This window comes from Stegodyphus dumicola, chromosome 7, assembly GCF_044657685.1.
Source record: "Stegodyphus dumicola isolate Sdum_Otavi_A_Nest chromosome 7, ASM4465768v1".
Taxonomy (NCBI): domain Eukaryota; kingdom Metazoa; phylum Arthropoda; class Arachnida; order Araneae; family Eresidae; genus Stegodyphus; species Stegodyphus dumicola.
The window spans coordinates 80,914,845-80,938,695 of NC_140774.1; the positions used below are offsets into that span (position 1 = coordinate 80,914,845).

At 33.4% G+C, this 23,851-nt stretch overlaps 1 protein-coding gene across 4 annotated transcripts in view; it reads left to right on the forward strand.

Moving 5' to 3' along the window:
• LOC118182611 (uncharacterized) overlaps positions 1-23,851 on the forward strand; it is an 826,788-nt gene that overhangs the window by 639,807 nt on the left and 163,130 nt on the right. Inside the window, exon 1 of one of the 4 annotated variants that reach the window (XM_035351987.2) lies at positions 4,706-4,859. The exons of the other annotated variants lie outside the window; for them this stretch is intronic. Coding sequence (XP_035207878.1) covers positions 4,837-4,859 — 23 coding nt within the window. The 5' untranslated portion in view covers positions 4,706-4,836. Of the gene's footprint in view, positions 1-4,705; positions 4,860-23,851 lie in introns of those variants that run through there. 4 annotated transcript variants of the gene reach the window in all.

The window sequence follows — 23,851 nt, forward strand, 5'->3', positions numbered from 1 at the left end:
TGCATTTAAAATTTAATAAATTAATATCTCTTTTTGATTTCGAGAAAATACCAGAAAATTCTCGCGCATTTAAAAAGTTTATATAAGCGGTATGGAAACCTCTCAATTCGTTAGTTAGTTGTTGTTTTAAGAGTTTGTTTAGAAAACTGCTCTTGTTGATTGTAGCGAATTCGCGTATTAGCTTTCTTTAGCTGTTTTGAATTAAGTTCTATTGAACGTTTGAGTAGTTAAAAGATAACTTCTGAGAGATATTGCGATATTGCACTATTGTACGAATATCTGAGGAAATGTAAGCATTTTGTTTTATTTATTTATCTTTATTTTTATTTTTATTTATTTATTTATTTATTTATTGTTTTTGTGATGATAATAAATTTTGTTCATTTCTTATCAGACTTGTGCATTCATTTCGTAACGAACCCGTACGCACGCAACAATATTTTTAACTTTATTGTGTTTAAAACAATGGATTTCGATATTTTTTATGAACGCGCATTCTAGGAGGTAACCATTTATGCTGGGCTGAACACAGGTGACGATCTGGAATCCAAGGGAACAGATAGCAAGTATTTCTCACTTTCATTTATTTTGTACGTTTATTGATCCCGTCTTGCTGGTTTAATCTGATTACTGAAGGTGCAAATGAAGAAGTTAATATGGTATGTTTCTCTCTATCTCTCTCTTTTTTTTTAAGCCAAAAGAGCGTTAATCCAGAAGGGCTATTAGTCTCGAAACGGCATTTTGCGTCGAATCACTAAAAGGGTTGAATAACTTTCCAGATTGTTGCCAACAAATATTATCGCAGAGTATATTTAAAGAAATTAAATAATGAAGAATCAGCATGAATGTATGCATGTTCGTGTATGCATCGTGAAAACACAGCGCTACCTAGAAACATCCGAGTTTGAATAATGTAGTCCTTCACCGCAATATGAGTACTTGGAAGCCCGAATTTTGAATTTCGATTTTGTTTTATTATCTATTTTATATTTTGTAAAACTTTAAAGAATTTTTCATTTAAAAACTCAACGATTTCAAAGCAAGCAGTGACAACACTGTACGGAATAAAACATTTTTATCTCCAGCGAACGAGATTGTCTATCTTAAGTTCTAAAGATATGCTGTTTTTAAATATTTTTAGCCCAAAGAGACGTTAGTCCAAATGCTCTCGAAATGCGTAATAGTCTGCAAATATTTTTTTTTTTTTTAAATCCCTTCGGGCTTAGTATAAAATCCGAAAGCTTTCAAATTTTATTTTATTTTATTTTGTTTTATACACTGTTTAGGCGATAATAACTCAGAAGGACAGTTAGTTATACGTTTTCCGTGCTTTTTTACGCTCTGCGTATTGCAGTAAGGAATCTAATGAATCATTCTTCTTCTTATTATTATTACTGAAATTCCTGAAAATTAAATAATAATGATGATAATAATAATAATAGAAATAATAAGCTACACTGTGTATTAAATTCATGGCAAACACAGTGTGCCGTGCATTTCTTATAAAAATCTAATGCATATCCTCAGTCGCGCTTTCGAGATATAAAAAACGCAAATTAAATTTCGTCACTTTGCCCAATAGTACGAAAAATATAGGATTGCACTTTTTTTTCCCGTGAGGAGTGTACGTACAGACTGAACACACACACACACACACAAAAAAAAAAAAAAAAAAAAAAAAAAAAAACTTTAGGATCCACTTTAAATCTCCATAAATATATGTATTTTTCTCGCATTGTGATAAAACAGCGGTACTTAGAGCCATCCAATTTTAAATGACGTAATCCTATTGCGAATATGGGCATCTGAAAGCCCAAATTTGAAATTCGGAATTTGTTTTATTATCGATTTAATATTTTGTAAAACTTTAACGAATTTTAGAGCAACAAACTCAACGATTTAAAAGCGAGCAATGGCAACACTCTACGGGGGGGGGAACCTTTTTTTTTATCTTCAGCGCGCGGAACTGTTATCGGAAATTTTGAAGATAGGCTCATATTAAAATTATTTTGCGACATTGCTGTTGAACTGAATTTTATTGTTTAAGTGCAAAGAACGTGATATTTAATAAATAAAGGTAACACACAAACGTTAAAAAATGCTCCTTTGGACGTAATTTAAAATCTGAAACCTTTCAGGTTTTTTTTTTTTTTTTTTTTTTTTATTTTATTTTTTTAGAAACAGTTTGTTTTTCTATCGAACTTATTACAGTACTCATTCATGAAGTTTAGTTCTCTCCAGTATGAAAGGAGCCTGTGTTGGTGATAAGTGGGTAAGCCCTGGAAACACTGATAATATGTCTCGGGTTCGATTTCTTATAACGGGTAGTCTCCATTGAATTTTCATGATTTTTCCTGTTAAATAAATGTCTTCAAAATTTCTTCCCCAAAGATATCCTTTTTAGGGAAAATGCCCCTCACGTGCTTCGCTGTTTACGCGTCAAGTTCTTCGCTGTTTATGTACCAGGGTCTTAAAAACATTTAAATGAACTATCCCTCATCTAACTCTAAATGAATGACATGCTGTTCCCTTGTAAAATGGAAGACAGGCATAGAAACATAAGTATTTTTTTCAGACTGCAGTGAAGTATCTTAATTTGTTATTTTAGTTACACATGTCTGCCAGATATGCATCGTAATTATCATTTAGTTTCATTTTATTTGTAGCGTATTATTTCCTATGTTATTCATTCCTGTATGGGCATTAAATCCCCAACTGTAGTGCAGTCTAACCTATTTAGTTGTAAAGTAGAGAGTTAAATAAAAAATTTTTACGAGCTAAAACTTTACGATACTCTTTTATATTCATTTCATTGCAGGTATGTGCATTTTTGAACTGTGGTTATTTGACAGTTTTCTGAAATTAATGTACAGTGATTAGAGATCAAGTGTATGATGCCAAATATTTTAATAGATTTGTTATGCTAAACTGGGGAATTTTTAAAGTCGATAGATTCCCAAAGACTGAACGTAAATGAACGATAAATATACATAAGCGTTTCACAAAACAATGCTTTATACTTCAAAGGATTTCATTAGGAGAATTTAATGATTTTTCTCATATCTGAATGGAATCTAATAAGCATTTTCAAGAGGGAAAAAAATTCTCTTCTCAGTTGTTAGCAAATTAACTCAAAGAACATGTAGAGTTTTTCGACTTATTTATGAGCAGGAAACAGGAAACATCAGCCATGCCTTTGCCGGGATTTGAACTCTGGACTTTCCGGACGTGCTTCCAAATACATCGTGAAAGCAGGCAGTCAGGAACGAAGAAAATTCCTTACATTCTGCCTATCTTGGGGGACGAGGGACCCAGTCGTCATATCCAGGCGACGATAAATCATCCACCACACACTGCAGTTCGGGCGCCAGTTCTAGAGTCATTAGGTTTATTTTGAAGCAAAAAACAAGAAAAATCAGCAATGCCCTCGCCAGAATTCTGAATCTGGACCTCCCGATTGCTAGGAGGCGTGCTTTCCATTTACACCACAAAGGCACGGCGTAAGGTTGGGAGAATTCCTTACAAACTCTTTGTATAAAAATAGCCATATATCCCTGACGTCTGAAAAGCCGGATTTTAGGAATCAAGTTAAATAACATGGAGTTTACGAATCTTCTTGAATTTAACCCCTTAGAAAAGTGTTACTTTTCTGTCTCGATAGCATTGCCTTCAACCCATATGGACACGTTTTTATCATTTATCTTCAATAACGTAAACGCGTGTTGCTGAATACACCGTTAAATATTTAAAAAATATTTAAAAGGAATAATAGTTAAATATTTAAAAAATCATTTAATGTGGGCTTAACAGCATTTACAACAATATTATTTCTATGAGTGTCTTAAATAATTCATAATATTTCATTAAATTTCATGAGTGCCGTAAATAAAGTGTATGCTTTATATCTTTTAATAAATTGATGCCAATAATTTTACTTCTTGGGTACATTAGTGTCTGCATTAAAAATAAAATTCAGTGTTGATGATAAAGTTTTGTAGTGATAAAGTAAAATATGCTGGCCTGTTTTTATTTTTCATTTACTTACTCATTTATTTATTGAATTTGTTTAAATAAGTAATAGCCTTTCTTAATATTTTGATATCTTTCTTTTTATACCGCTTACTTTCAAGAAATAGATGCAAGAAACGCCTGAGCTTTTAATGTTATACACCAAAAAAATTTAGTTTTATGAGTCAGCAGTAATAAATTGCTATTTTTGATTCATAAAAAAAGTGAAATATTTGTGTGATTCTTTTCTGCTACTTTCTAACTTTATTAATATTTTTTTTTAACTTTCGGTGTTAAATTCTTCTTCAAGCATTTATGTTATAACTTAAGTTTTCATATCATAAAACAGAGTAAGGAGCAAAATCGAAAAATTTGTTAGTTTAGGATTCCACCGCTCTAAAATCTTCTCTGAATATATGCTATATAACAGCTCTCTGAAGGAATGCGTTGTATCTTGCGTGAGTATCTGAATCTAGATTCAGAGATACTTTTGCATCTTCAAATAAACTGGATAGTTACAGCCAATAACAGAATTTCTCCACGATAAGGTTATGAGCGAACAAGCCTCGCTGAGTCTGGAGAGAAAGACGGGATACTCATCCCGAAATCTTCTCCTCTCCATCCTCCGCGCGGTAGAAACACGAAAGAGTCTTATGCGCAGGCCCCTCCCCTTTTCTCCGAGTAGGCTCGTCCGGAGGGTTGGCCCGAACCTCAGGCCGTTTCTCCGCATAACAGGCTGAGACGTTGGCGAAGAAGGTTTGTGTGAATTTCCATGTAGCGTTCGCTATTGGATTTGTGCTTTCGCTGACTTCCACTTGGGAGGACTTCATGGTCGTCGCTGCACATCATCCGTGAGTAGCATGCAGTTCCAATATAGAATTCATTTTTGTATGTACGAATGGGATCGGGCATGTCTGTGCGCGTTCTATGAAAATTTCATGTGGCGTTACGGTATTAAATCACCTATTTGGCATGTGGGGATTTAAAGCATATCGTCCAAATTCATGTGAAAGTGATTTCGGTATAATTTTTAAATCTGAAAATAATTCCAATGGCAATCCACTACAGAACGATCGCTAGAGTAGTCATGTTCGTGTAAGCTGTGTTGCCGGTATGCCCATCGGGTCTTCTACCGATTGCCAGGCGGCATAAAACCGACGGCCCATCCGTACCGAACGGGAACCGGAATGATTAGGGAGAAGGCCCCGCGATGTGTCATTACCGTTCTGATATGCTCTGATCAGGAGAGAAATTTCTCACACCGACTAAGAAGAGAGAGATTCGATTCAGCGACAGAAATTAAATAAATTGGATAGAATTCTTCTTTTTAAAATTTTCTGTAACGACGTATCCGTACTATAAAGTAATTCACAGCCTTATTATTGCAAATTACCTTAATTTTGTGGTAAAAATTTTTTATTCTAGAATGATTTGAAATTTTTGAAACATTAAAATAGACTTGATAATAATTCCGCTTTTTCCAGAGAAATATGCGTAAAATATAATAGAAGCGTTTTCTCCAGTAGGTTAAACTTAGGAGGAAACGATGTATGTTTTCATTATTGATAAGAGTTACTGATACAAATTTAATTATATAAAAAATTGAAATAAATTAAATTTTATTTATCTTATGCAATTGATAAACCTGTTTTAGTTCTTATTTTGTGTGAGAAGTCTTTTTATATAAATGGGAAGTTTTGTGTATTGATGCAAGGATTCGCGAAGCCGCAGGTTATGAATCGAAAATTAGATGATTCGTTTTGTACAGTGCAAGTCTCTAATTTTTTTATGTTTTCTTACCGCATAAAAATTTATAAAATGTTTTATTTAAAAAATTAAATATCATGCTGTGCTTTGGAAGTTCATTCTCTACAGGCACCTGCATTCTGTACAGGAGGATGTTTCAGAGATGTTATAAATTTACAAGCATAATTAAAACTCTGGATAAGCAGCTGGTTGAGATCCTAAGCTTACATAAAATTATAGATATTTATGATGGCAGGGACCTCGCGAATTAATGTTGAACTAAAATAAAACATTTAGCTATAATCGTTCGTCTATCCCAATTTTTCACATTGATGCAGTGGATTACATCTCTGGTTATCCGGATTCCAGTTTATTCGAATATCTTTTATTCCTTCCACCCGAGGAAGTTTGCGGTAAATCTGTGTTAATATTTTTACTTTATTTAAATCTTGCGAAAAGATAAAACAGTGGAGTAGGCATTTTTTAAGAAGTCCGAATTAAATCAGGGGATTGTGTACGTCATGTTTATTGGTTCAAAATAAAAAAAAATAATTTATTGCAAGTCGATAAACAGTCCTTAATACTTAGGTTGTTTAATTCAGTATGTCAATAACGTGTCATCACATGCCATTTAGAAGATATGTTGCATGTAAACGGTTATATAAAAGCAATTACATACGATGGTAGACTTATCTTTGTTTACTCCATGAACCATTATTTAGTTATATGTTTATCTAAAATCTGAGCAAACGTGGTAGCATTTTCTCTTCTGGAAAGGATCTTGCTAGACACCGCGCCTAAATTCTTGAGAAAAGTATTATCTGTTTTTGAAGTAAAAGTGCTGAAGCAAACTAAGTATAATTTCAGTTTTGTCGAAAGATTATTTATTCTCTTCTTCTTTTTCATTTAATTTTTTTTTTTTTTTTTTAAATTTATTTAGGGCATATTCTTTGTAACTGTAGTATCGTTGTTGAAAAACAAGCAGAATGGATGAAGAATTAAAATTCCTTGCAGTAATTGGTACTGTTGTGTTATTAAGACCGGATTCAGAAATGTATTAAATATGCACGTATGTGTATGTGTGTGTGTGTATGCACCGACATGCATCTGTTGGCACATACATACATCATGCATTCATGAGCATATCTATCCATAGATGCATGTTACATACATACCTTTCTGAATCCGATCTCGATAATAGAAGAGTACATAATAATTTGATGTACTGAAACAAGGAATTATCCAGATTTCTCGATTATTCGGATGAGCTGTAGTCTTAGTTATTTCGAATAAATGGAAGTTCCACCTTAACTGATATATTTGGCGTCACTTGAGTGCGTATTGATGAAATCGTCGATAATTTTTTCCCATTGCTTTCTTCTGATGCCGTGTTTTGTAGAAAAAGGACCTTAATTTAAACTAGGTGTTTTAGGTGTAACGTGACCTTAAAATTTCGCTTACATTCTTCTCAAGAATGTGAAATCTGATGGAAGATATGTGTGAAAGATTGTAAAATGCATATTTCATTACGGAACGACTATTTTTATGTTTGAAGGAATAGGTTTGTGTGAAATGTATTTGGCAAAATTTTAAAAAAATTATCGTAACAGAATCAATGTTGAAATTAATATGGATGAAATTTGGACATTTAGACGGGAGACCTTTTTAAGATGATGTATTTGAAATATGAATACGTATTCAGTTTTTCAAATAGAAATTCAGTATTTGAATTATGATGATGCATTTGAAATATGAGTAACATGTGCATATTATTAAATATTCCGAAAACGTTTTGGAGGTTTTTTAGATTTGCATAGAAATATCATAAAATTGAAAAGTTTGTGTATGTCATAAAGATGTATAAGTATTAATATATTTTATCATTTGTTCGTGTAGAATTTTTTTTTTTAACAAATGGCGGGCATTTGCCTATAACGGCATTGGCCACTACTAAGGCCAGAAATGGTGACTTTTATTATAGAGGCACCTAATAGGCGGCCACCGTTACCTCCTATGAAGGGACAGATAAATTTACATCCATGTACGCAGATACATTCTGAAAGCCTTTTTATTTTTTTTATGTTAAATATGAGTATTCGATGGTGCGTCTTGTGCATATTATGAGATAATATTGAGAAAAGTATTGACATATTGATAATTTTTGTTGAAGAAAATGAGAATTAAAGTATTGCTAAACTATACAGCCCAGAGTTCTAGTATTTCTCATTCATAGTGGTGTTTATTTTCTGTATATTTATTGTAAGAATATAGTATACAATACAACACACGAAATGTGTGGTAGTTGAATATTTTACATTATAGATAGAGCTTCGGATCAATAATAGGCTGTTAATAAGATTAGGAAGGAGGTTAGCTAATGCAATTTCTCAATGCTAGAATTGCCGCCTTCTCCCTATGATCAGAAGTAAACTATTAACACGACCGAATAAAATAGCCCTTTATAATCGTGTAGTTACCGTGCGAATTCAGAATTAAAGTAAACAGTGTTTTTATACCAAACTTTGTTTATTTTGTATAGAACAGGTGTTCTCTATTGGGTGAGAATTTCATAGTTTCAGGCGGGAATGCCTTTTATTTACTTGTCAAGTATTTAGTTTTAGTTTACGAATATAAATAACTAATTTTATTCACTTGTTTGGTATTTATCAACATTTTTAACACTTTTTGTTTAATTTATAAAACGTTAAAAAAATCTAAATCTATGTAAATATATATATATATATATATATATTAATTTTGGAAAGAAGGTGGGAATGATTTTCTAGCGATGATGCAAGGGGTGCATGGGACAAAAAGGGTTGAGAACCCCTGGTGTAGAGTGTTTTAAAGCAGAAGGTAGTGTGACGTTTAAGAATTCCTTTAATAGTTCGTACTTTTCATGATTGAGTTATCTTATATTTATAGTTATCTATATTTATTTGCTTCTTTTTTTTTCCCCTTCCTTTGTGGAACGTGAATAACTTGTCGTTTCAGTAACCTCCTGTTTACATCCATAGTGGTGCTTATGTTTATGTTTATGTGCTTATGTTTTCCATGTGGTAATTTTGTAATATGTATACTATTTCATTGTTGTGCGGGCATAATTCAGCGTAATAATTTTTGGTAGCATTATAATTATTGAGTCATAGTTAACTGTGTTATCAGATTAAAATTATTTTATTAACTTATTAATTAATAATCTAATTTTTATTAACACAAACGAAATGTACAGAGTATTTAACTGCCGATCTGTCAAATATAATTATTTCTTCAGTTCGTCATCTGAAGTGTACCGGCAATTGTCAGCTGATGTCAGATAGTATAAATATGCCGACTGCTGTTTGTTGCGTGGAACTGTTAGTATATTCTCCTAATGTGTATTAAAAATGCAATTTGAGATACGTATTTGATTTTTAGAAATTTTTCAGAAGCCAAACGTATTTCGTGATTGAACAAAAAATATAATTAAATTTATAAATAAAAATATATTTTCTTTTGATGCAGTCACATGTGAAAGTAACTTTCTAAACTTGGATTGAATGGAATGTAACTTAACACAAAGAATATAACTCCCATTCACTGGAGTTAGGTTCGTTTTTTAAAGTAAGCAAGTTGAGCTGTAGATTAAAAGCCGCATCTTAATGGTTTCTGTGATTATTTTTAATAAAATAATTTTACTTTACAATATTTTGACCAGCAAAAATTTGCAAAATTGTATAAGTAATTTTTACTTGCTTTAAACGTAATTAATTAGGTAATTACGACTTTTCATTATCTAATTTTACCTATAACTTCAGAAATCTTTTAATACCTCACCATCTTTTAATTCTGTTGCCTGTAGATTGTTTAGGGAACGCCATTTGGCATCCTATGTAAAATGAATATTTATTTGGTAGGCATTACAGACGCTTTGTATCTTGCAAAACTATACCGAAATGGAATTTATTAGAGAATAGTTGACCCTTAATACGGGTTAGAGTGGCCGAAAGGCTGAATATTGCTGTTTCGACTCGGGATTCGATTCTCTGTGAATGACTGGTTGCATAACTGTTTACGTGATTTTCCATAAGAAGCCCCACGACCCTCTATAGAGATAGTCTTTGTGTATTTTGCCATAATCAGTTAAACTAATATATGTCAGAATTATGTTGCTTCGCTTTCGAGTCTTTAAATTAAATAGCCTTGGAACATATTATCTGAAAATTTGGATTGGTATAATTTCTATTATTATTCAGTATAATAAAGTGTGCTTAAGTATATTTTAAATGGCTTTTCATATCAGAATAATATAGTGGCATATTCAGTGTTTTACATAATATAAAATAATATTGACATAGAGAACTGATAGATCATCATATACGCTGTGACGTAAATTCTAATATCAAAGATTATTTTTTGTTTCTTATGATTTCCTCGATAACATTTTTTTTCGATTAGCTTTTTTTTAAGTATGTTTTACTACGTAATGCATATTAACATTCAAATTCTTATACACATACATACTATGCAAGTAGAGACAGAGCGGTAGACAAGCCTTTTTTTATAGAAAGAGGGAGTTCCATTATGAGTTGAATTGAGATGAATCTGTCTACCACAGACTTCTCGAAACTCATTGTCTAAAATTCGTTTTGAAATTGTCTGACATCTGATGGGCTCAAACGAACGACATCCATTGGAATTAATGTCTCTGTTCTGAAGTGATTGATTAAAACAAAACAGAATCACTTGATCGATTTTCGCGACATTTAAGTTTATTTGTAAATTTGTTACGAACACATTAAACATTTTCGGCTATTGATTTTGATTTATTATTCTTCATCTGCTGTTTCGAATAAATAATTATCTCACAGTCTCGCAAATCACACGGACAAATAATTTATTGCATGCTTGTATTTTTTTAAGTATCATTTCTTTTTTGTATGAAAATGTAGTATCTTACAAATTTTATGGATATTGACTTCAAAATTTCAGGTAAAAATATTACGAAATTATATTTACTCAATCATATTAATTTATGAAATTTAATATGAAAACTCGACTCTATACAAATCAAATTCTCAACTTAAGTATGAAATTTGTACGAACATGATAAAAATCAACGTGCAGACTTCTGTAAAATACCAAAGCATGGATGTATTTGAAAAGTGCTTCCCTTTGAAACAGTGAAACTGGTTACGTGACTTGAATAACTGGGGGAAAAAAAAATTAATAACAAAAGAGAGTGCTTTTTTCCTCCTTCTTATACCATGGAGCAAAGCGCCAGTAAATGACATTCCATCGGCATATATGAATATCCATCGAGATATAGAAATGATTTTTTTTTGTCTGGGGAGTGGGTCTGAAAGAAGACAAGCGGTAAAAATAACAATATGAATTGTTACAAGATTGGTGATAAAGGGCCAAATTTCAGCCCACACGTCCCTTAAGTAATGATCTACCTTCTTTTTTTAGGTACTTCACATTCACATAATCCTCACTATAACGAAAATTATTGAAATCATTTGCCCTTCGTTATTATCTTTAATTATTTCGTATGTGTAAATAATAAGAATTTAGGAACATACAGTGTAAAGAAAAGATACACCAAATAAAAAATTACTGAATATTATATTTTTTATGATACAATATGAAATAATTAAGTCGTATAAACTTTTCATGACAGCTATATTATTTAAATAGATGATATTTGGTATTCAAATTATCACATCTCGTGAAATTCAGGATAGGTAATCCAGTAGTAGAAATCTGTTCTCCCCCCCCCGCGACTGCCGTGAGCAGTTGTAAGTAAAAATATTACCCTTTTTCACTTTTTAAAAGGCTATTCAACATTGTAGGAGGACACCGACGAAAATTAAACATTTCTCTAAAGCGGCATTTCACTGAAGTGATGTTACGGAAAGGGTGAGCGCGCATTATAATTTGAAACTTAGACCTGTATTCCTTAATTAATACTTGCTACTAGGAATCAGAGGTTTGGTAAAATTAATTAAATTATGGCAAAGTCCAAAAGGGCTATCTGGGATGGCTTCGTGGAGGACTTTATAAGTGAAACGGGCCAGTATACACGTTACAGATGGGGAAAACCACGAAAACGCCCGTGCAACCAGCCCGTCCACCGGGATTCGAATCCCGGACCGTACTACCAGTGTTCAGCTACTTCACCGCTCGGACGCTGGTGGGCAGGAATCGGGGGAAGAGAGAAATTTTGTTATTTCTGAGTCGTTTTGTAGTTTACCCAACAGGATCCATAATCACGGCAGTTATGTTGGGTTTTGTTTCGCTCTTAACACTAATGAATGGATTTAAACTGCTACATTTTAATATTGCACTCTTTTATATCATGCATGAGCTTATGTCAGAAAGATGAACTTATTTAGATAGGTTTATGTCAGGAAGAGCAGCCGTCAAAGTCGTCAAGGAAAGATAATGATGCCAATTAATTGAAACGCAACGCATTGTAAACGCAGTAGTAGTAATAGACGCCGTGTTTTAGAAGGAAAAGGAAGAGAATCTTTCAGTTTAATGGTTAAATTTTTCATATGAATAAAAGATAAGGCATTATTATATCATATATATTGTTTAAGAAAGTGGTAAATAAATACTGTATTAATTTAATTTAATTTTGTCATTCTTATTTACAAATTTTGACCTTTGTAAGATGTGGCATTTTTTTCAATTATTATAATTGCGAATATTTAATAACCCCCTCTCGCTAGTTTTCCGCGAATTGTATTAATGAAATTTTAATGAAATATTTCTATTTTAATGTTTAAACTGTACTGTATTTAAATAAAATATTAATGTGGAAATTTCATGTAAGCGCACCATTTTTCATGTTTATGACATCTTCAGTTTTCTTTTGATCATTCATAAATCATGCAACAACCATTAAATGGAATTGTAAAGTGAAGTAATTTGAATCCTATTAGTGTGAATCATCGTAGTTTCAGTTTAAATCACCATGGTTTCTTTTTATTATAACCTGCTCAAATAATTCCCACTCAATGATGGAAGTTTGTATCGAAATTAACACCTTAATGAATTGATGGCACAGGTACAAAATGGATGTCGCAAATTTAGAAAATCCGTAATGGCCATATTTTCCTATTCTTAATACCTTCATTTGTTTGATAATTGTAGTTTTTCTGTGCTAGAAAAAACGTGAAAAACCCGTTTCTAAAAAAGTGCTGCGTAATTCAAATTAGCATTAAACAAAAAAATTAAGGAAATACGTCGAGAAACAGGGTTAGATTTCCAGAATTTCCAGATTTGCAGTTTTATGCTTAAAAACCATTTCTAAAAAAGTGCTGTGCATTTCGGGTAGAAAAAAGTGCTGTGCATTTCGGGTTTCCTTAGATTTTTAGTATGAAACTAAAAATCTAAGGAAATAGCCCGAGAACACAGGGTTAGATTTCCACAAATGAAGAAGGTCATTGTTTTATATTTTTATAACTGTCAGACATATGTTTATTAAAAGTATGAAGACAGAAAGAAGTTACAGAGTATGTTAATTAATTTTCTGTATTGTCAACCACTTCCAAAAGAAATCGTTTACTTTCTGAAGAAAGTTGAGTGAGAAGATCGCTTGGTACACATTCACTCTGGTTTTGGTGAACATTCTTTTTTGATGTTCTTCACGTGTGTAACATGAATACGAGGCAGTTTTCCGGGAAAATACTAACGGTATCTCATTTGAGGCAGATAACCTTCATCTACTGTGCCATGATACTTCTAATTAATAGCCACTCAGTATTTCTGGTATGGTATGCCATCGTCTTTTGAGCTTTCTTTTGTGACATGTAAATTTCTCAATTACATTTTTAATTTTCTTCTTAAAAACTAGCGGGAGGGGGTTCTTTTTTTTCGGGGGGGGGGAAGAGGGAGGAACAGATTTTTATGAAACTCGCAGTTCTGGTCATGGAGTGTCCTTTTCTTTTTATAGTTTTTTTTTTTTTTTTTAAATCTTTATATATTCTTCACCATTCGTACCAGAATGGCAAAAATCCACTAAAGATATTCTAGAAGATTTTGTTTCAAAATTTATTAAACTCTTTGAGGTTTCCATTTTTTTATTGTGATTCCGTTTTTGAATCACTTTGAAAAACATCATTTAGTTAAGCTCGGGAGTTTATTTGACAGAGTTCATCATTGAACCTAAAAGTACTTGAATGCCATCGCCAGGCCAGGTAGTTCATAGTTTACTGATTTTACGTACAATGTATTATGATAACTTATTTGGAAAAAGGTACAAAAAGATAAAAACAAATAATTTAACAAAAATTTGTAATGACTGGTTTTCGGGCGTACTGAGTGTTCATTTATTTCACCATTTCGGTTAAGCAGAGATTTTATATTTTCTCTGCTTTGCCCGATTACTCTTTTAAACTACTATTTTTTTATTATTTGAAATGAATCAAAACGTAAAAGTAATCCTATTGGAGTGTTTTTCAGGTAAACATTGCAGTCAGTGACTATTGCCCGGAACGCGAATATATTATTTTCGTTTCATCATGTAAGTGCGGAAGAACTCATAAAGCATGATTAAATTTTTAAAAAGTGCCGAAAAACTGCAAAATCTAGGAATGCAGTAGAGTCGAGTCATAAGTATCTAATGATTAAAGAAGTTACCTTAGCATTAACGAAAGCTGCCGTTTGTGATCACAATATCGGCAGGCGGTGTGCAAGCAAAGCCCATTATTCTGACCCGGTTTTCGATGCCCCCTACGATGCCGTTCGAAAGCCACTTTTGCCGTCTCCAGTTGGGCGCGGAGTGAGACAATCCTTTCCGTGTCCTTGCGACTGCGTATCGAAATGTTCTTCCGAGCTGGAAGCTAAAATAATTGGTCTCGAATTCCTGCATAATGAAAGAAAGCTGCTCGGATGCGGCCTGCCGGCCGGCAGGGGTCTCGTTTCATTATGCGGTCGTTGATGCCCATAAAAAGGGCATCATGGTTTCTCTTGATAGCGAACAAGAAAGAGAGCGCCCATATGCAGTTTTGAAGCTCCATTTGTTTCCTGCTAGAAATCTTCGAGTATCTGATGCTCAAAAGAGGCTGAGTTGAATTTAAAAAATAATCAAAAATTAAAACTTTTAATATGATTCTTCAGGTATTAGTTTTAATGCATGAAAGCTAAGCACAAAGGCGCAGTGTCTGCCGAATAATTCGCCAAGTTAAAATGTAAATCACTGACTATTGCCGTCTTGATAGTCACTTACATCGATTACAGTTTACATGAAACTGCAATTCTGTGTATTTACTCTGCGATGTTATTACATTCAGGCGATACCGTACAAATGTGATAGTTAGAAAAAAAACTATATAGTGAAACAAAACATAACTATGGCATTAAAATATGTACTAATAAGTTTAATAATTTTCTTTGCGAAATGCAGTGAAACCATCCGAGAATGGCTACCTACGGTTCTGGATTTGCATCTTCTGTGGAGGTGGTCGGTGTAGAGAATATGATTATTGATGATGTTCAGAAAAAATTTATTTATTCATATTCCTCGAAATACTAGTTACTTTCAAATGTGGTCACCTTATTCTAAAAGTTGTTGAAATTGTCAGACGTTTTGACTATTTGTGTGATCATAATTAGATTTCAGTCTAGCAGATCATAAATTCTTTCTTATAGTTGTTGCAAGTCTAGGGTCACTGAGAAAAAAATGCTTATGTTACTGTAAATGCCTCTTAAAGGAAGTTAACATAAAAATATCCTGGTATATGTAACTGTTGTTGAGATAAAGAATAGTGAGGGATGGCGGTTATCTATTGATTTGAAATGGTAATTATTTCAAAAATTAAATATGTTACAGGTTGCTTTGTAGACTGCTCAAGTAAAGGATTGTAATTTCGTATAGGTTCCACTCAAAGCTTTTCCCAAATTCCTTCAAGATTTGACCTCTGATTCCCTTAATGTTTAACCGTTGCATAATGTAATCCTCTCATTCTGATAGTCGAAGGCTAATTCATTGCAACTATCTCTTTCTCTGCACGTTGCTTTGGAGACGTATATTTGCTGTAACAGTCACCAAGGGTGTGTATTGGTAAGCGAAGGCTGACTGTGAGTCCAAATTAAATGATATGTGTTTGATCGCGACCTTACAAAGATATGATTTGACTTTCCCAGGCTTCCGTAGGTTCTTTCTGTTTTTCCCATTTACAGTATCTCTTTCTCCTCTTTCTTGCAACATTCTCGGTAATGAGACAGCTACATTGAGGAAAATATCGTTAAAAGTCTCTGTGCCTACGAAAGCTTTGGCAACGGAAGCTATTAGCAAACAACAGGCTTCTCAAATTCATTCCAGGTACTTCACAGTAACTGGTTTTGAATCTTGACAAGCATTTTGCAATAAATCTCTTTTTGTTCCGGCGTTATCATCCTAATCATGTTAGCCAAAGCAAATGTCTATCGTTTATTACAACTGCTACACGCAGAATTGGACAGAAGTCCTGGAGCCTGAAACAAGTGGCCCGATTATAAGTCATCTTACAATTGCTTTGACTCTTGACAGTTGTTTCAGATTTCCTTCGCCTTGGGTCATTTTAAATGAATTTTTTCTTGTTTTAACTTTATTCCAACACTCAATTTCATTTTCACTATCTGATAATTAGTAACATATTCCTGTTAAAATTGTACATCTCATATTATTTGTGCAAGAACGTTTATTACAAGGTCGCGTTTTGTAAAAAGCAAGTGTAGTGAGGCTGAATAGTAACTTAAAACATTTATTTTACTGCATTTGTAATATCTTCTAGTTTCAGTTATTTTAAATTAACTGAAGTGGTTATCGGAATCCTTAACGCTGATAACAACCAAATAAGTTCCTCGTTCCAACTCCGTGTATCGTTAAATAAATTACATAATATCTAATTCGTTTATCAACTGATAATCTAACCGATAAACAAATTTATGCCTTTTTAAGATTACCGTTTTGGCTACAATGCTGAAAAACGAATGTCCAATCAGGGATAATGAGAAGTACACTGGTGTGCAAAAATTAAGGACGAAGTCGAAAAATTAGCATATCAGCTGAACGAAGAGGCAGAGCGGACAGAAAGACCAATCAGGAGATTAAGTAAGATGATGTACGGTAGCACATGCGCAGATATGCAGGTAGACGTAATGGGGGAGTGTCTGAGTAGTATAAAGGATGTTGTCGGTGTAAGATCAGTATTTCTGGCAAAGAGATTGCACGCCGTATAGCAGTTAAAATCACGCCGAGTTGCTGCCTCAGCGAGAAATGGCGAATAATCAATCTGTTAGACGACATCTGGATGCTTTTACCCGAGGTCGAATCATTGGGAAGTTGGAGGAAGGCCGCAGTGTGACAAGTGTGGCTGCAGAGTTCGGAATTGCTCACAGCATCGTTTCACGACTTTGGAGACAATTTCAAACTACAGGAACAGCTATCCGGGGGTTTAGTAGTGGTCGTCCACGAGGAACTACACCCGCAGATGACCGGTATATTACCTTACAGGCCAGAAGAAACAGGCGGCAGACAGCGGGAGAAATCGCTAGACACACGACACAGGTGACTGGACGACCGATATCGCGTTTTACCGTGGCCAGAAGACTGCACGGTGGTGGTCTGTTTGCACGACGCCCTGTACGGTGTGTACCTCTAACGCCTGCCCATCGGAGAAGGCGTTCTCTGTGGTGCCGTGAACACCGGAATTGGAGAGACAATGAACGGGAACGAGTACTCTTTACAGATGAGAGCAGATTCAGTCTGAGTAGCGATTCTCATCGCATACTCATCTGGAGAGAGCGGGGAAGCCGCAATCATCCCTCGAACATCATTGAAAGGGACAGGTATGGAGGTGGCGGTGTTCTCGTTTGGGGAGGCATCATGCTTGGTAGTCGTACAGACCTTCACATCTTCGACGCAGGTTCAGTCAACGGGACCCGTTATTGTAGCGAGATTCTTCTTCCATATGTGCGTCTTTTTAGAGGCGCTATGGGTCCGCAGTTCCTTTTCATGGACGACAATGCACCATGTCATCGCACAGTAGCTGCCGAACAGCTCTTAGAGAGTGAGGATATTGAACGTATGGATTGGCCGGCACGATCTCTGGATCTCAATCCCATCGAGCATGTATGGGATTTTCTAGGCAGACGCTTGGCAGCTCGTACCTTACCACCAGTAACGATTCCGGAGCTTCGATTGGCGCTGCAAGACGAATGGGCAGCAATGCCTCAACAACTCATTGACACCCTCATTCTCAGCATGGCAGACGCTGTGAAACCTGCCTAGCAGTCAGGGGAGATCATATCCCCTATTAAAGACCGGATGTTTCTTGCTGGACACCCATCACAGGGATGTTTCGGCTTTCAGTCGCATTGCGCTCCATGCTATTTTTTCAATAAAGCTTCTTTTTATCCCTCTGATTTCTCTTTTAGTAAGTGTTGCTTACATTACTCATGTCCTTACGTATTGGGGATCTTACGGTATTAAATGTGTTGATTTGGAAAGCTTTTGTACAAAGTTATATTGAAAAAACCGTCTCGTCCTTAATTTTTGCACACCAATGTATTTCATTCTGCTATCATCATCTTTATAAGATGATTGATTTTTAAGTTTATAACTGCGTGCTTTGTTGAGAGTTTAAATAACATTAAATAAGAGTGCTTTATTTTTTCAAAATTATTTAAAAAGGAAAATTTTAATATGGAAGAAATTTCACAATAAATCTCAGCACTTAAACGGAAATCATTCAGAACTTGACTTCTATATGATTTTAGTTCAGGTGACGTCATCTTGGTGTCCTAAAATTGTATTTGGTGATACACGAAAAAAATACCTAATTTTGATAAATATAGGTCCTCCTCCCTTCCTTACCGAGAAGAAAAGACGTTTTAGTTCTGAATATATGCTTCAATCATTATTTCCTGATTTAAAGCTTCTAAAAGCAAAATTAAAAAAAATCTTTAACTGATGAACAGTAATAATCTTATTTAATATTATTTTTTCCGATGTATTATCCCAATCTGAAAAAAAAAAAAATTGATGAATTTTGATAATGACAAGAAACGCATTGAAAAATTTTTACTTCTAATAGTAAGTTAACTATCGTATGATACTTGTGTATAGCAAGTATCAATCAAATGTCAGTACCTTCATTATTTTATATTTTCAGTTGATTATTTTATATTTATTTTAAAACTGCCCTGATTGTTGACGATGTTGGCTGCCGGTCTCAGATCCTGGACAAGGCTTGGATGTGTGAAGTCTCTGTGCGGCATGGAGGAAGTTTCAAAACCTGCCAAATCGGAAGTCACTGCGAGAGATTTGATTGTAGGGAAAGAGGGATGGTAGACCTTCGGACCCGTCCGTTGGAGTGTTTTCCATCCAAATTTGGAAGACTGTGTAATTTCCCCATGTGCTGAAATTCTGGGCAACGTTCTTGGCGATGATATGGCTAAAGGACCGATCACTATTAGTCGGAATGCATTAAGTTATCCGGCCATTTGAAGCAGCAACATAATATCATAATATTTACTGAAATCAGCCGTTGCTTAATCTCTCCCTTTTATAATAATGTGTCTCTCTTTTTTTGTTTGTTTGCTTGCTTATCTTCTTTATAAAATTATTTATTTTTGCTTTACGGGGTTTTCCTTAATCTAATAAAAGTTAAATAGTCCAAAAACCTCTTTAACAGACGTGAAGGGAATTATCGCTGTATCTAAAAGTAATCACAAACATAAAGTTTACATAAACCTTTTTATTTAACAGAATTTAGAACATACATGCACGTTCTTGTGCTAATAAAATGAACCACAGCTCGTGGTGATGCAGTTGAAGGAACATCGATTTCAGTTTAAAACGTGGAAATAGTAGTCAGAGGCTAGACAAATTTTAATCTAAGTTGGCTCAGTGATTCTAAGAAGAATGCCAAATTTAAACGACGACAGCGATAAGGCAAAGCCGAATAATTACAACTTCTCAGAGCTGGCGGGAACTAAACGTTCCAGAAGCACTGCCTTTTAATCCCAAAACCTAAATTGAAATACTACCTAACTTTATTTACATTCTGTGGAAACGAAAAGCAGAAGTTATAGTAAAGGCTGAAATCATAAATAGATGGTTAATTTAAATAATAATGACCGTAAGGCTTTATATATCGAGATTTAAATTTTCTGTATAATTAGATTTATAATCCGCCCACCAGTAGTTTTTGACGTCTTTCATAGAATGAAGTAGCTGACGTGCGTGAAAATGTATACTGCTCTGATTTTTCATTTCATTCTTCGGATTCTTAAAAAAATTTTAATTCGATGAGAAATTTAAAACTCATTCGTGACAAAAATGGGCAGAAAAAAAGAGTAAAATATTACAGCAGGCAGACGGAATAATGTAATGCGAACGTATTCATAGTCATTTGGTAACGATTATGCAGCAGTCAGGCATAAATCGGATATTAATAGAAAAAAAAATCACGCCCGCAAAGAAAATTTGAAGGAAATAGAAACCGCTTCCATTTAATGCTCTTCACTCTTTCTGCTCCTCCAAGAAGTATTTGTTTTCCTAAAATGTACCTAACCTATGTGTAGACTGTGCTGCCCATTATGGAGTACTTTGCTGAAGAATTTAATTTTTCCCCCAACTGTAATTTGCAGAGTGAGTTCATAAAGTAACATATAATTATTAATGCAGGTTTTGCGTTTTTATGGCAATGGGACAGTACTTAGATGATTATTCTGCTATGGATGAGAAATATATATGTACAGTTTTCTTTCACTCGCCGCTCTGTTTAAGAATTCGTAATTCCAGTTTTCATGATGTATGACTATATTTGCAGTGTTGCCATCTCTTCAGTATTGCTTTTTGCGTGATGAAAACTTCTTGCAATGGGAAGAGTAAGATGTATGTTAAAGCCACGGGTTGCACATTATATATTGCTTAACCAATCATTTTGAAGGGCACCGTGGAATAATAAGTTCTAGTTACTTCCAACATTATTTATATTTATTTTTAATTCTATTGAGAAGAGTGTTGCTAATAGAATAATATAGATATAAAATGTAAAATACCATTTAAAAAAAAAATGAAATTTATTTTTCTTATTGTAGGGGAGGTCTGTAAATTTTAATATAATACATAAGTAGCGAGAATATTAAAATATAAAATTTAAATCTAATGTAAATTAATACGAATTAAAATATATGACAAGTCTTATCAGATTCCTGTACCCGTTAATAAGAGGCAGCAAATCTGTGTTTGTTGTACGCTCCTAAAAGTCTTCAATTGCACTGTGCCAGTATCAGAAATTCGCATAAAAATATATCCGCCAGTAAATCCATTGTTAATAATACTGTGATTAACCTTGTTACGGCCACGCAGTAGACTCCGACTGCATAAAGTTGATGAAAATTAACATTTAGATATGTTGCTTTTTGTAAAATTATTAAAAATTTATGCATGCAATAATATACGTGTCCCGTAGCTTTTTAGTGCGAATATTTTCAAAATTAAAAATATAATGCGTAGTTTTCTCTTCTTCAATATGTTCAAAGAACGGGATGAGCTAAATTTAAAATGAATTTGTACACACAGTGATTGTTTCTCGTTTTACCATCAAAAACAAACCCATTGAAACTATCTGCGAAGGTCACGCCGAACCTTTCCCTTCTAACCGTTGAACTTTTTAGCATAGCGAAACATAATGGCGTAGAACTTTTAAGACTGGAGTAGAGATGGTGCTGAATTCAAACTTCAGGTGTCAAAAGTGCTAAGCACTTTATTTTGAAATAATCAAAGATTTTTGGAATTAAAACAGTAATCCAAATTTTATACTTTACCTGCTGTTTTGTAATATTTATTGCTTTATTCTACAATTATTTACGCTTTTTATTTCATTCATTTTTTATTAGTAGTAACATTTTTGTTATTACATTTTAATGTAATGTTCATTTTCGCACACTTGAGGTTTAGGCTTCCAAACTGTATGCTTTCTGAAAATGATCCTATCTTTACTGCTAATCTCAACCTATAACTTTCTTTTACATTTCTAACTTCGAACCAGTGGACTTCTCTAACCTTTTATCTTCGATTCACCTTCATAACTAATTACGGCAGTTTACTCTTTTGCTGTGATTACTTCTAGATCCTCTATTCAGTTTCTTCAAATCTGTACCACTTTTTCACACCTTGCGTAAAATCGATCATCTATTGCCAAGTTAACACGTGCTAAAGACCTCGAAGGCAGCTGATGTGAAACTGCCATATTTGTTAGGTTAAGGAAAGCTGTACTCCAAAATGAATGAAATAACCCAGTTTTCTGTTTAAAATGTACTTTAATAACTGTACAACACTGAGAAGAAATTTTGAAACGATTTAACGATAATAAGTAGCATAAAAAGGCGTTTAAAAATTTTGACCGTTCTTTAAATGCCACACCCAGTTTATTTAGTGTGTATTTTCTTTTACTTCTCAGTTGCCTCAGTTTTTTGTTGAAAGTCACTATAGATTAGAAGACGAGGAACATAATTAGATGTGACTGCAGCTATCAGCAAACTCTGTTTATATGCGTAATCTAACCGATTTTAAAAACTGAGTAAAGTTCGAGGGGGAAAATATTCCACTTTTGAACGTGCAGGCTGTTTATTTTTCATTTTTTATTTTTTACTCATCTCAGCAAATATTTCTGTGCGTATTATCAGTCGCTTTTTTATGCCTGTTCAGAAACAGAAGTTACATGTGATAGACATGAACAGAAAAAGGTGACATAATGAGAGATATGAAGTTATTGAAAGTAGTGCTGGTAAATTAATTATTAAATTACTCTTAATTAATTAAAGTGCTCCTAAATTAATCAAGAAGACAAATTATATACAAATGGCTAAAGAGAAGAGAAGAAATCACGTATGTTGCTGGACAGTTTTAAATGAGAAAGTTTCTATGTCTGCTGAAATTTATAACTATACTTTCTGAAAAAGTGAATTAAAGAACAGATTAATATTATTAATATGAATTTAAAATGTTTTTTTAAAAAAATTTAAATTGTTTTGAACGTGTATTACGAAACAAAAGCAGGTACAGAAAAAGTCTACTTGCATTTTATGATCTTTTTAGCAATATTTTCGGTCAGGTAAAATTTCATATGAAAGCTTGTAATTTTTGTCAGCATTCACTAAAAGGTTTAATTTTAGATATTAATTATATATACGTTGAAACTCAGTAACAGAAATGTTTACAAAATTGTAACTGTTTTAATGACCATTTTAAGAGATTGCATTCCCTTCCTCATTTTGCATTTCTTTCAATAAAACCTATTACTCGAAAAGTCCTAAAACTTACACAGAAATGGACTGTTATTTAATAGTTTTTGTGCATGTTTATTATTATGTACGTAATAGAAACGTGGGTGGGTTTTGCAAAATACTGAAATGAAGAACTATTGGAAATGAAAATGTTATTGAAATCATATTTTTTTTCACACAAATATGTTCTTACTCATAAATATGTTTTTTATTTTTTCTCGGAAGGTAATTAATTAATTGTAAAATCGATCCTTAAAGTTATAAAAAACATTCTAATAAACACAAAAATTTGGAGTAAAAACATTGAAAATTGTAGGTACTTTTCCTTCAATAAAGTGAAATTAAAACAAATTACCGCCAGAAAAATTTTGTTCATCTTAAAAGCATTTTGTCTAACAAAAACATTTAAAATAATGTTTATAAAAATAGATGAAAGTTCTTAAATAAAACAAAATCATTCAAAAAGTACCAAAATCCTCCTAACTGAAAAAATTTCATTAGTATCTGTTGCTAAATAATAATATGCCTTGAAGTAATTTGCATTTCTGTAAAGTCTATTGTGATGCCTATGCATTATTTCCAACAATACCATTCCTTCCATTGTATAGTTACTTGCACCTGTGTATGGAGACTGGTAAGTTACCCAGACTGTGAAGATGACAATTGCTTCGGAACTGTATATGGAGAGAACAAAGAAGAAATTCAGTTCTGTCCCTCAAATCTCCATTCATTTTCTGCTGGTCTTTCTTCATCTCAAACTTGACCAAAGAAACTACCTTTTGAACTGCTTAAACCTTTGTTATCATCTTTATTGTTATTTTTCCTTTTA